This window comes from Phycodurus eques, chromosome 9 (genome assembly GCF_024500275.1).
Source record: "Phycodurus eques isolate BA_2022a chromosome 9, UOR_Pequ_1.1, whole genome shotgun sequence".
NCBI classification, from domain to species: domain Eukaryota; kingdom Metazoa; phylum Chordata; class Actinopteri; order Syngnathiformes; family Syngnathidae; genus Phycodurus; species Phycodurus eques.
The window spans coordinates 23,185,645-23,198,741 of NC_084533.1; the positions used below are offsets into that span (position 1 = coordinate 23,185,645).

The following is a 13,097-nucleotide window of genomic DNA, read 5'->3' on the forward strand; positions in this document are numbered from 1 at the left end:
TTCCTTTTAAGGCTCTCGGTGTGGAGAAGTAGCAGCCGCCATTAATGTCAGCAGAGTTGTTTGCACAATTGGAGCCAGTATGCGTCTCTACGTAATTGCTGTCATCGGTGGCTGGTTGCATTACTCACATTTGTATTTCTCCTGGACGTCCGCATTGCACAAGCTCACCAGGCCCATCTTGAAGCTCAGCATGCGCATCTTGCCGTTGCGAGCGCTAAAAGGAATAAAAGCTATAGGTTTAGAGCCATGAACAATGTGTAGCCAGGCATTCCTGATGCCTCTGGGGCTTGCCCGCTGTGAGGAACAAAAGTGTGGATGAATTACGTAGGTCACAGCAGGACAGCACAGGTCAGTGATGTGAAATTGCATTAGGGACACATCCGCACTCGCTAAAGACACTGCAGGGATTTGAGGAATTGTGCTTGGGTTTGTGCCTCACACAGATGATATGATTAAACAAGTATAGACGCACACATGTATGGAAACTGGAGCTACGTACACTCCCGTTCAAAAGATGAACAAGGAACAATTTTTGAAAAGAAAAGTTACCTCGGGTTACATACTATTTTTGGTTTGCGAACAGTCTTGGCCTTGCTTGCTCCAAACTTTGCTTTTTCTTGGGTCACATGAACATCTTCGTCGGGCTATGAGCATCACAAGACTTATTTAATCACTTTTATTGAGGAGAGTAATGATTAGATCAGTGTTTTCCAACCTTTGTTCCGCCAAGGCACCTATTTTACATCAGAAAAATCTCATGAAAAGTATGAATACTGAAATCATGATCTTGTCTCAATTTAGTCACAAATGTACTTGGTGTGAAATTTGGTCTGGTTTAGTTGAACACAAATCTGTAATATTTACAGGGAGCCATGACTTATTCTGTTTGTGTAAAGCAACAGGTGGATATATAGGTTTATTGTATCTTTTGCCATCCAGTGGAAGAGCATTTGATTTTTCTGCCTGTCACTAAACGCTGCTGGCATACGTAGATGAACAAAGGTATATTTCTGATTGATAAAAAAAATCAAAATAATAACACAAAATCGACAAGACAATTGATTTTCTTAAGCGTCAACGTACACCGAACCAAACCGAAAACCGTCGCCACAAAACCGAGAAACGAACTGAACCTTGGATTTTGCAAACCATTCCACCTGAGTGACGTATACTGTCAGGCAGAACAATTGAAGGCATTCATACAACAGCATATTAGCTTTGTGTTCAACTCAACAGGCCCACATTTCACACTGGGTATGCAAATATGCAAGTAAATTGCTTGGTTTTTGGTTAAAATGTTCTGGGAAATGTCAGCGTGTTAGTTATGTGTGTCATGTGGTCATTTTCTCACTATTGTACTGTATGTAAACAATTACAATTGTTAACCGTTGTGTTTATTCTGCTTGTAAGGTTATGTTAAAGTAGAAAAGGGCAAACACATTGCTCTTCACTGTGTGTCTGTTCGTATTTCATAGTTCGCGTGCCAGCGCAGCCGGGAAAGAACTCCACGAGCGTAATGAGCAACAATTTGAAGGAGAGACAAGCTTATTATATTAGCATTAGAAACAAGCAATGGACAAGATCACCACTTACGTCAGTGGGAAGGACAATATAATTAAATCAAGTTTCCCGAGGTGCGTGTTCCTCCAATGGATGCGGGGCGGAAAGAAAAAAGTAAAGTCCCCTTTCACGAGGCAGTGAATCCTTAGATGATTAAAGTCACATGAGAAGTCAAAGAGAAGCATTCACCGTGCTTGCACGTATTCAAAGTCGAAGCTGGAGTGGATCCAGAGACACATAAGGAGGCAACTGGCTGCCATCCCCTTTCACACACACACACACACACACACACACACACACACACTCTCTCTGTCTTGCGGCGCTTCCATTTTAAACCCCATTGTGCACACCAGGACACTCTTTAAACCCGTACACACACATAACGAATACACACACAGAAGCAGTGATGTAATGAAACACACAAGCCCAAGACTAGCGCAGACCTCAATCAAGGCTGCGAAATCAATGACAGAACTGCAACAATATATTATTTGGTCAAGTCAAGTTTGATCAGGATCCAAGAAAACCAAATGTACAATGGGTACGGAAAGTATTCAGACCTCCTTAAATTTTTCACTCTTTGTTATGTTGCAGCCATTTGCTAGAATCATTTAAGTTCATTTTTTTGCTCGTTAATGTACACACAGCACCCCATATTGACAGAAAAAACTGAATTATTGACATTTTTTGTAATTTATTAAAAAAGAAAAACTGAAATATCACACAACCATAAGTACTCAGACCCTTTGCTCCGTATTTAGTAGAACCCTTTATTTAGTAGCACCCTTTTGAGCTAATGCAGCCATGAGTCTTTTTGGGAATGATGTTTTTCACAATTGGAATTGGGGATCCTCTGTTATTCCTCCTTGCAGATCCTCTCCAGTTCGGTCAGGTTGGATGGTGAACGTTTGTGGACAGTCATTTTCAGGTCTTTCCAGAGATGCTCAATTGGGTTTAAGTCAGGGCTCTGGCTGGGCCATTCAAGAACAGTCATGGAGTTGTCCTGAAGCCACTCCTTCGTTATTTTAGCTGTGTGCTTAGGGTCACTGTCTTGTTGGAAGGTGAACCTTTGGCCCAGTCTGAGGTCCTGAGCATTCTGGAGAAGGTTTTCCTCCAGGATATCCATGTACTTGGCCGCATTAATCTTTCCTTTGATAGCAACCAGTCGTACTCTCCAAGCAGCTGAAAAACACCCCTGCAGCATGATGCTGCCACCACTATGCTTCATTGTTGGGACTGTATTGGACAGGTGATGAGTAGTGCCTGCTTTCCTCCACACATACCGCTTAGAATTAAGGCCAAAAAGTTGGTCTCATCAGACCAGAGAATCCTATTTCTCACCGGGTTTTCGGGTCTTGCACTGAGGAGAGGCTTCTGTTGGGCCACTCTGCCATAAAGCACCGACTGGTGGAGGGCTGTAGTGATGGTTGACTTTCTTGCTCCCCTCTCCCGACTGCATCTCTGGAGCTCAGCCACAATGATCTTTGGGTTCAACTTTAAATCTCTCACCAAGCATCTTCTCCCTCGATTGCTCAGTTTGGCCAGACGGCCAGCTCTAGGAAGGATTCTGGTCGTCCCAAACGTCTTCCATTTAAGGATTATGGAGGCCACGTGCTCTTAGGAACCTTAAGTGCAGCACAAATGTTTTTTTTGTAATCGTGGCCAGATCTGTGCTTTGCCACAATTCTGTCCCTGAGCTCTTCAGGCAGTTCCTTTGACATTATGATTCTCATTTGCTCTGACATGCACTGTGAGCTGTAATGTCTTATATAGACAGGTGTGTGGCTTTCCAAATCAGTATAATCAAACACAGCTGGACTCCAATGAAGGTGTAGAACCATCTCAAAGATGATCAGAAGAAATGGACTGCACCTGAGTTAAATATATGCATGTACCAGCAAAAAATACTGAATACTTGCTGTGTGATATTTCAGTTTTCTTTTTTTAATAAATCTGCAAAAATTTCAACAATTCCGGTTTTTTTTCTGTCAATATGGGTTGAACTTGAAAATGAACTTAAATGATTTTAGCAAATGGCTGCAATATAACAAAGAGTAAAGAATTTAAGGGGGTCTGAAAACTTTCCGTACCCACTGTATGTAGCATCAGGGATTCTCAAACTTTTTGGCTCCAGGGACCCATCCATCCATCCATTTTCTTTACCGCTTCTCCTCACTAGGGTCGTGGGCTGCTGGAGCCTATCTCAGCTATCTACGGGCGAGAGGCGGGGTACATCCTGAACTGGTCGCCAGCCAATCGCAGGGCACATAGAAACAAACAACCATTGCACTCACATTCACACCTACGGGCAATTTAGAGTCGCCAATCAACCTACCACGCATGTCTTTGGGATGTGGGAGGAAACCGGAGTGTCCGGAGCAAACCCATGCAGGCACGGGGAGAACATGCAAACTCCAAACAGGCAGGTCCGGGATTTGAACCCCAGTCCCCAGAACTGTGAGGCAGATCTGCTAACCAGTCGAGCACCGTGCCGGCCTCCAGAATCCAGGAAATATATGTTGGGGCTTTTATACATGGCATTCTTTATTCAGTACATTTCTGACTTTTTAAATATTCCTTAATGGCACTTGGGGTTTCACATTGTAGTTATGTTTAACTGGCGGTAGGATTACGAAGGGGTACTTGGAAAAATGCATTTCATCTAGTTTTAGAAGCCCTGATTAACAGTATAACCAGAGTTTTAAAAAGAAAAAGAAACAAGAAAGGACAGCGACACACACACTATATTCAGAACCACTATTGTTATTTATTTGTAAACCAAAAGCAATTACTGGAATTTATGCAGAGGCTGAAGTCTCTGATTGTCTCATTAACAGCAAGTACTTAAGAGCATCCCACCGAATTTACAACACTCACGGGATTCCTCTTTCGCGTTTCAGTCTCCGCGCCGGCGTTCTTTTTATTTACTCTTTGGAGACGGTAAGAAATAGACAAAAAGGAGCAAGAACATGAGCTTGAAAGTTGTCGTGACAGAGGAGTTGTCTCAGAAGGCAAGATTGATCCCCTGCACTATTGGAGTTTTAGCTGTGTTGTGGCGCCTTAAAGAGGTTGTTACACAAAGCTACTGAGACTCAATTTATTCGAGCACCATTATTCTCTTTTTTTAAAACTGTGGATAGTAGTGTAAGATAACATGGCTTTTTTTTTTTTTTCCAATGCATTTTGACATAAAAGTTGTCATATTTGATCTCAAATGACAGCGTGGTGATGAGTAACTGTGGCGAAGACACGCAGCCTATTATTGTGTTAGCTGTCGCGCCTCATTAAAAGCTTAATTAAAAACTATGTGCTCAAGATCTTATTGACTCAACTGACGGTGGGTAATTAATGTGGCTTGCCGCGAACTCAGCGCACCGTTAATTAATGGCCTGATTTGACACTGGCATCATTCGTATCGCATGTTGTGTTAATTTCTTATACGGCGCTCGTTCAACTTGAAATCATACGTTGAATTCAGTTATAGACGTACAATAGAATACTTATTTTTCCCTTTTGTGTTTTTATCTATTTCTTTTAATTTAATTTTAATCTTAAATTATATTATCTGTTGCCAGTATTTACTGATTCAGCATTATTCGATCAGTCAATAGTCTTTAATTTTGACATTTACCCAATGCTTATTTAATTCATTCAGTCATTTTCGATACCGTTTCTCCTCACTAGGGTCGCGTGCGTACAGGAGCCTACCCCAGCTGACTCTGGGCGAGAGGCGGGGTACACCCTGAACTGCTCGCAAGCCAATCGCAGGTGTTTATTCCCATTATCATTATTATTGCTATTTATTGCTTTCGGGACTATTTTCAACATTTTTAAACTCATATTTCACGATAATAATAATATTTTTGTGTGAGCTATGAACAATAAACATTTAAGCTAATGCTGTTTCGTGTCAGAATGTCTATTGTCTTTATTATTATTATGAATTGTTTTGATTGAATTTGGTTTCAATTCAATCAAAGGGCGAACGTGGCTATTCATTACTCCATTTGTCAGTCATTACCCACATCTATCCATTTTCTGCACTGTTTGTGCTCATTAGTTGTTGTTCATTTAATTTTTAGTGGTGTAAATGTAGTTTTTTGTGTCATGATCACTGGGGAAAAAAATATATATTACTACGCCAATACATGTCATGACTGTGCGAGATTTTATTACTTGACACCTTGTTTGGAATTTGGTGGTGACTCGACTTACTTGATTTGGTTTTTTTTTGGGGGACTTGCTTGAAACTTGAAGGTTATGACTTGAGACTTGCATGTGACTTGCACATATGTGACTAACTCCCACCTCTGCTAGCAAGTGTGTTTTGTAATATCTGGGGATAGCTAATTGCTGATATGCTGTATTGCATGAAAAAGTGCCATGCTCTAAAGACTACTTTCTCGCGTTGTCCGTCGCACCTGTCGTAGACGTTAAGCAGCCAGTTGAGACACATGTCCACGCAAAGTGGAATGTTGACCAGGACGGTCCTCTCCTCCTCCAGCTTCTCGTAGAGCGCCGTCAGGCCGTGGATGATCTCCACCACGTCCATCACGTGATCTGCTTCATGGAATTCCTGTCCTCGAAACACCTCCGCGAGGTTGCTCAGTGCTACTAAATCCACTAAGGATGCAAAAACACACACACAGGACACATACAAAACTCACTGAGTACATAAAATAGTTAATTACAATGATATGGGGAAAAAGTAGCGAGATTTGCTTTGGCTTTTTTAAGAACATTTAATGGTAACTACAGTGAACCCCAGGTATATCATGGTTCATCTTTCGCACCCCTATTTTCCATGGGTTTTTACAGTATGGAGGCAAGTAACATTTATGCTCATTTCCATTAGCCAGTCTATGGCGTTTCAGATGATATGTTATCATAAAGGTAGCAGACCTTCGTTAGATGAAATGATATTGTTTGGTTGAACATTTTGATGTTTAAATATAGTGTACAGTTTTTCATTCTGTTTTTTAACGTGTCTGTTTTACAGTAAACCTCAACTGGAAGTGACAAACAGCTTGAAGCAAGCACACTTTGCTTCTTATTTGGAGAACTCTGTTAGCGAGAGTAAAAAGGAATACTTTTAAAAAATGTGTTTCTATAAGTTTAAGTGTTTAAATTTAAGTTTAAATCGGTTTAAACTCGTAAAGCATGTGTGAGAGGTAAAACTACATGAAATATCTGTATATGGTCTCTCTATATCACAGATTTTCGCATCTCCCTGTGATAAACAGCAGCTTACCATTGAGAAATGTTATTGACTCACTATGGAGAAAATGAATAAACCATTGTTATTCTTCGAAATATTATTTTTAATAGGATGGGAGAATCTCTCGTTGAACACCAGAAAGCCTTTTTAGTCTCGAGATTTCATTGTACCCAGCAGAGATTCAAGACACTGTGCCAGATTTTGCAAAGCAACCCCAGAACATAAACAACCCTCCTCCAAGATTCACACTAAGGAGAATATTTCTTGCAGTCTTTGTAGTGGATCTCACTGTTGTGGCCATAGTGTGTATCTAATAATGTCCTTTATGAGATGCTTGTGTAACTTAACGGTTAAAATGGGAAATACGTAAATTAAAATATGTCAATATCATGTGCTCGTCTCACCGAATGGGCCTGACCGCATGGCTTGCGTTGAACGTCACACTTTCGACTACCTACTGCGACACATAGTCTGTTTATACCAACCATATACATACAGCACTCTGTTTAAGTGTGAGTTGCCTAAACTTGTCGGCATTTCTCTCCCTTATAACTGACGCCACAAGGCCAGATTCACCGCTCAATCTTTATCTTCTGAACAAACCTGAAGTTCACAGACAATCTGGGCAAAAACCCTTCCACGCTTACCCGGTGAATAACTTACTTGACAAATATATATTTCGGTGGCAATAAACGGTTGGAAACGTCCATGGCAGTGAATGAGTTAATCTATTGAGTTAATCTATTGCTTTGACAGATGACCGCCTACATATAGCCTGTTCAAAGAACTGTTCTAATTATCCATGGCAATAACTGTGACGCATGTGTATTTTTAGCACCTATTCAGTGTATATTCAAATACCTACTGTATATTTTCAATTTCAATAGCTAACACACGTGCATCTTACCGCCCTTTATAGATAAAACCACATCTGATTGAACTTTTTTTTTAATTTTATTAGCCACTTAACTGGATGCTTCCGGAGCTGTGACACAAATGTGATCCCACTCCTCAACTAATTTGATGGTGAGTCCCTATACAAGTGCAGCTAAAAGGGTGCGCGTCGAGAGACGGTATAATTGGCCCGATCGATACTGAGGTTAGAAATAAGGACACAATAATCTAAAATCGTATTCAGGATGCACTCTTTACCACTCCCCAACCATGTGGCGAGAGAGTGACTGCATTTATCCAGACAACCAGCCAATTAAATCCTCTAATGACGTGGAGTCAAAGACTGGAGAAGGGTGGAGGAGATAGGAGAGCTGACAAGAGTACAAGAGGACGAATGATTGAAAGATTCTTTTGTGGAGTGTGCGTGTGCAGAACCAGGCCATGAATACAGAAAGCGTAGGAAAGAACTTGAAGTCATGTGCTCATCTACTATGGAGTAGAAACAGGCTGAAGGTTAATGGAGGTCAAGCCATAGAGTGAAAAAGAATGTCACAAATCATGACGGTAATATGCCATTAAACGACCATTAACTACCATGTCTACTGTTGAAATAATTCCCAGCACATAACTAGGAAGTGAATATCATTTATAATGTATGGATTCTTCTTCACTTTTTTAGTTACAATATTCAGAGTATCACAGTGATTTAAGTTACGGAGCTAACAGTATTTCATGTACAGTACTGTATAACTGAAGATTGTTGTTATCTTCTCCCGGGGTGTGTGTCCATGAGAATTACATTCATGCCACCATTTCGTGTGTGTACAATTGTTAAGTTGCTGAAGTTAAGTCTGTGACGTACCTACCTGTTATATACTAAGTTAGGATGCTATGCTAAATTCACTGCTACATTAGCTTAGCGACGGCTACAACTTATGTCCCTAAGTAAAGCTCATATCCTTCAAGTTGTGTCTGATAACATGTACTAATGTATGTTTCCTGGTTAATGTGCCTTATGCAACTGCTGAACGTAAGTCACTTGTAATCTAACTTAGTTACGTTTAAAATCAGGTAATCAGTGAACTGAGTTACTTTTTAAGGGTAACTGTGGCCATTTTAGAATAAAAACATATTTTCCAGAATAGGTGTAATAAAGTTGTATTTTTTTAAATTCATGACTTTTTTTTATTCTCCTAAGATTGATTTTTTTTTGTACACAGGCAAAATTCGTCTATAAAGATTTGTTTTCTTTTTTTCTTGAAGTATGACTTTTTGCCCAGTTTTTCTTTTTTTTTTTTTAAAAACAAAAAAACATGATTTTGTTATAACACTTTTCTCAAAAATAGGCAACTTTTTTATTCCTGTGGCATGTACACATAGTAGTTATGTTTAATTCGCATACATGTAGTACTATTATGATGGATTTTCAAATTTGAATTTCAAAGCAAAATATTGAACACATGCAAGTTACAGTTGGGTACAAGAGTTGTATTTCTCCTTGACCATTAGCTTCAGTATGCTTTAATCATGCCACACCAACCAACATTATAAAGTAACTTTGCTATTTAATTTCAAAGAATACGTGTGATTAATATGTCTGGCCACTGCAAAAAGCCATGACGCCGCAGTATATTTAATGCATCATCCCCAGAAGCGCCGACGCTATCTCCTATCCGATAACGCCTCCATTTAGAAACATTACTTCTCTTGAGAAACGACTTCATCGTGAAAGATGATCTGACCGCGTAATGAGGGCTTTGACCCTGAAGCAGAACATATTCACGTCTTAACCACGCAGCACAACCTGATTACCTTTTCCTCTTCGAGTCGAAACGGCCAATTACTGGCTTGAATTACCTGGTATAAAGGAACTGGTGAATGTTAGGAGTGAATTCAATAGCTCTTGACTTTTAAAGCGTGGAGCTAACACAGATAATAAACTGCAAACTCTCCAAAAAGCAAAGTTGAGCAATGATTATATATATATATATATATATATATATATATATATATATTTTTTTTTTTAATTTGCAGTTAAACTAGTTTCCCCATGGATGGTCTGAGTTTCTTTCTCTCTCTCTCTTTTTTTTTTAATAATACCGTCCATACTTGGATGGAGTTGCAAACCATTTTCTCCTTATTATACAATACAGCAGGGCTGTTAAAGAATGACCTCTGACCCCACATGTAGGCTCCACAGCTGTTTGAGACATCCAGATGTCCAGACCAGAACTTTAGATAGACGAAAACAATGAACTTTAATAAACTGTATATTGATCTTGCTCTTCAACTAGGTGGCAGATGGTACAATTAACCTGTGCATCTACCACCTGAAGAATAAGAAGATTTCACACTGAGTAAGTAAATGTATGAGTAAATTGAGACTACCAGCTCATCATAATTTCTGTGCAGAGTCGTGCCTCGTGAAATTAGTGACCAGACTTGAGTTTTTTGAGCAACACTCTTTTTTCTTATAATATGAAGCCTTTTATTCTGATATGGTATTTGTTAGCCTGTCTATGACATTTCCTATTATGTGTTATCATTAAGATAGCTAACTAAAGAATGCTATGTGATTGTTTTAAATACAGGCTACAGCGGGTAATTCTCATCGTTTTGTTTATTTTGACATTAAACTTCAACTGGGAGTGGCATTAAACCGCTCGAAGCCTCTTTTTTGTAGAATTTTGCACTATTTACCAAAGTGCTACTTGTTGGGAAGTGAGTTGTGTTGAGTTCACTGCCGCATAGCCAGAGCGCATATCTCAAGTTTGCGCTCGCAACTCAAATATATATATATATTTTTTTCTTTTTACCACCACTATATAGTCTTTACCCTGTGCAAAACAACACAAATATTACTTCAACTTGCTGAAGAGCTGAGTCCCTGTTACAGTCCAGTTATCTATATTTTACTGGCCCAGGTGGCCAAGGTCCACACACCAAAAGGAGAAGCACAATGTCCATTTAATTGAAGCAAAAAAATTGGCAAAAACTTCTTTACATTCTATTTAATCATTTCATTACTATATATTTTTATAGTGGCCAGTATTTAAGTTGCTATATTTAAAAAAAAATAAAAACACATGATAAAAATTTTAATAGGGTGTTCTGGGAAGGGTGGAATGGCTTCATGACATTCCCATTCATTTCAATGGGGAAATATTTGTATTTGAGATACAAGGGTTTTGCGCTTTTGAGCTCAAGAAAAGTTGGGAAACAGTGACAGTGTAACTTACATCTCAGAGCCTTCTGAACCCGCCGCAGCTTCATGGCCGTTCTGTACGCCGAGAACTTGATGTTGTTCAAATCCGCTGAAAAGCAATACAAAGACAGAAATGGCTGTTTATTATCATACCAGTGCAAGATGCCACGGGTCGTTAGGGCTTCGCATCCCTTTTCCGTGCATCTCTCTTCATTTTGTCAAATAAGGTTAACATCACCAACGCATGACGTCGTTTAATTACAGTTAATTAAAGGTTAAGCGAAAGGCAATCAGTGCATCAGAGATGCGATCCCTGAGGTTTAAAGAAAACAACAACAAAAAAACACAAGGCCCCTTAATGAAATATGTGTGACAGCTTGTGCCCACAAAGCTAAAACCCTCAAGGTGACGTGATGCTGGTGCCACTGAGTTCCAGTGGAGGTGCATGACTCAGTGGCTGCTTTAATGTCTCCTTAACGTTAGCGTTTATGCACTGAGAAACATAAACAGCAGGAAAATGACAGAAATCCTAAAAAAATAGCAAAATTGAACAATAAAAACTTTCAAACCGATACACTATTTTGTGTTTCTTCATATTGAAGTGTTTATGTAAGCAATTGCAGAAAACACTGGACATGAATTCATTCAACTGGAGAGACCCAGCAGGCATTTATGAGAGCCAAAGCATTTATATTTATATCAGGTGTGTATTAAACGTAAGGTGTTTATTTACGCAACTGCAGTGCCTAACAGCGATTTATTAACTCAGTTGCAGAGAGTACCGGGGATTTATTAGAGGTAAGGTGCTTATTTACACAACTGCAGCGAGTGCTAGGTATGTATTACAGCTAATGTGTTTACTCACAATACTGACGAAGGTACTGGGAATTTATCGCCTCAACTGCAGAGAGGGACAAACATTTGTTGGAGGTATCATGTGTATTTACACAACTGTTTATTTAAAAAGCTGCAGAGGGTACCAGTCATTTATGTACCTATTTAACTGTAGAGAGGACTAGGCATTTCTTTACTCTACTGCAAAGTGTACAAGACTGAAGAGAATATCGGGTGTGTAATAGAGGTGAGGTGTAATGGATTTATCTACACAACTGCAGAGAGTAGCAGATGTGTAATAGTAGTAAGGTGTTTATTAACCAAACCGCAAAGAGTACTAGGTATTTGAGGTAAGTCATTTATTAGAACATTTTTCTAATACATAGACTATATTTTGGGAAGAATAATAATGGCAACGCTCGAAAATAATAGATATTACAATATAACATGATTTGGTAATGACATTCACCACAACAAATAATAAATCGAAGTGGACTGTGCACAGATTTTTTTCCTTGCCATGACTTAGGTTTTGCAAATAACAAGATGGGAATTATTTTTTTTTAGTAATCTGTATTAAATATATATAATATACATTGAAAGAATGATAAACAGCCTTATCAGCTGGTTGTGGTACCTTTTTCCATCCAATAAAAATAAATACATAATTAAAAAAAAACAAAAAAATTATAAAAAGGTGACGTAGCACAGCAGCATCTTACTCTCACCAAGTGCTTGGTACAGTTCTGTCATCTTTGGGTGGTCCCAGCATGTGGTCTGTGCCTGATGACTGCAGAAAAGGAGAAGAAATGCAAATTTTGACATATTCATGTGGTGCATTTGAATAGCACAGGCAAGACTAAGTGTTTCCCATTAAAAAAGCAAAACTACACAAACTGACAACAATTAAAGCAAGCATGGCAATTAAAAATATTTTATTTTATTTATTTATTTTTTATTTTTTTTAAATAGAAAATACAAGTTTGTTCTTCCTTCCTTTTTTTTTTTTTTTTTTTTTTTTTTTTTTGTTTAAAGGAGACTTGGATTTGAAGACAGTCGGCACTGTCTTATGTCTTTGCGCTCTCCAGGCAATTTATTCCACATTTGAAGGGTATTAAATCTGAAGACATCTCCACTGTGTTTTTGTTCTAGGCACAGGGGCTGCTGAGTTATCTTGAAAAAAAATATATATATAAATATTCATCATCGACAGCAGAACAAACACTGCACAAATGAGAAAGTATGCCATACACAAAAGAAATTGAGTGCTCAGGCAAACAGGGCTTGCAGTGCCACAACAGATTTACTCTCCTAATCATGTATTGATCCTGCTTTAAAGTCAACTGTCCAGAATAAAAGAATAAATAAATTAAATGGGTGTGAGCC

At 38.9% G+C, this 13,097-nt stretch overlaps 1 protein-coding gene across 2 annotated transcripts in view; it reads right to left on the reverse strand.

Annotated features, from left to right (window-relative positions):
* drp2 (dystrophin related protein 2) overlaps positions 1–13,097 on the reverse strand; it is a 92,035-nt gene that overhangs the window by 45,073 nt on the left and 33,865 nt on the right. For both annotated transcript variants that reach the window (XM_061686721.1, XM_061686722.1), the window contains exons 9-12: positions 12,440–12,501; positions 10,912–10,986; positions 5,982–6,183; positions 129–214 (exon numbers count right to left, since the gene is read on the reverse strand). In XM_061686721.1, coding sequence (XP_061542705.1) covers positions 129–214; positions 5,982–6,183; positions 10,912–10,986; positions 12,440–12,501 — 425 coding nt within the window. The remainder of the gene's footprint in view (positions 1–128; positions 215–5,981; positions 6,184–10,911; positions 10,987–12,439; positions 12,502–13,097) is intronic.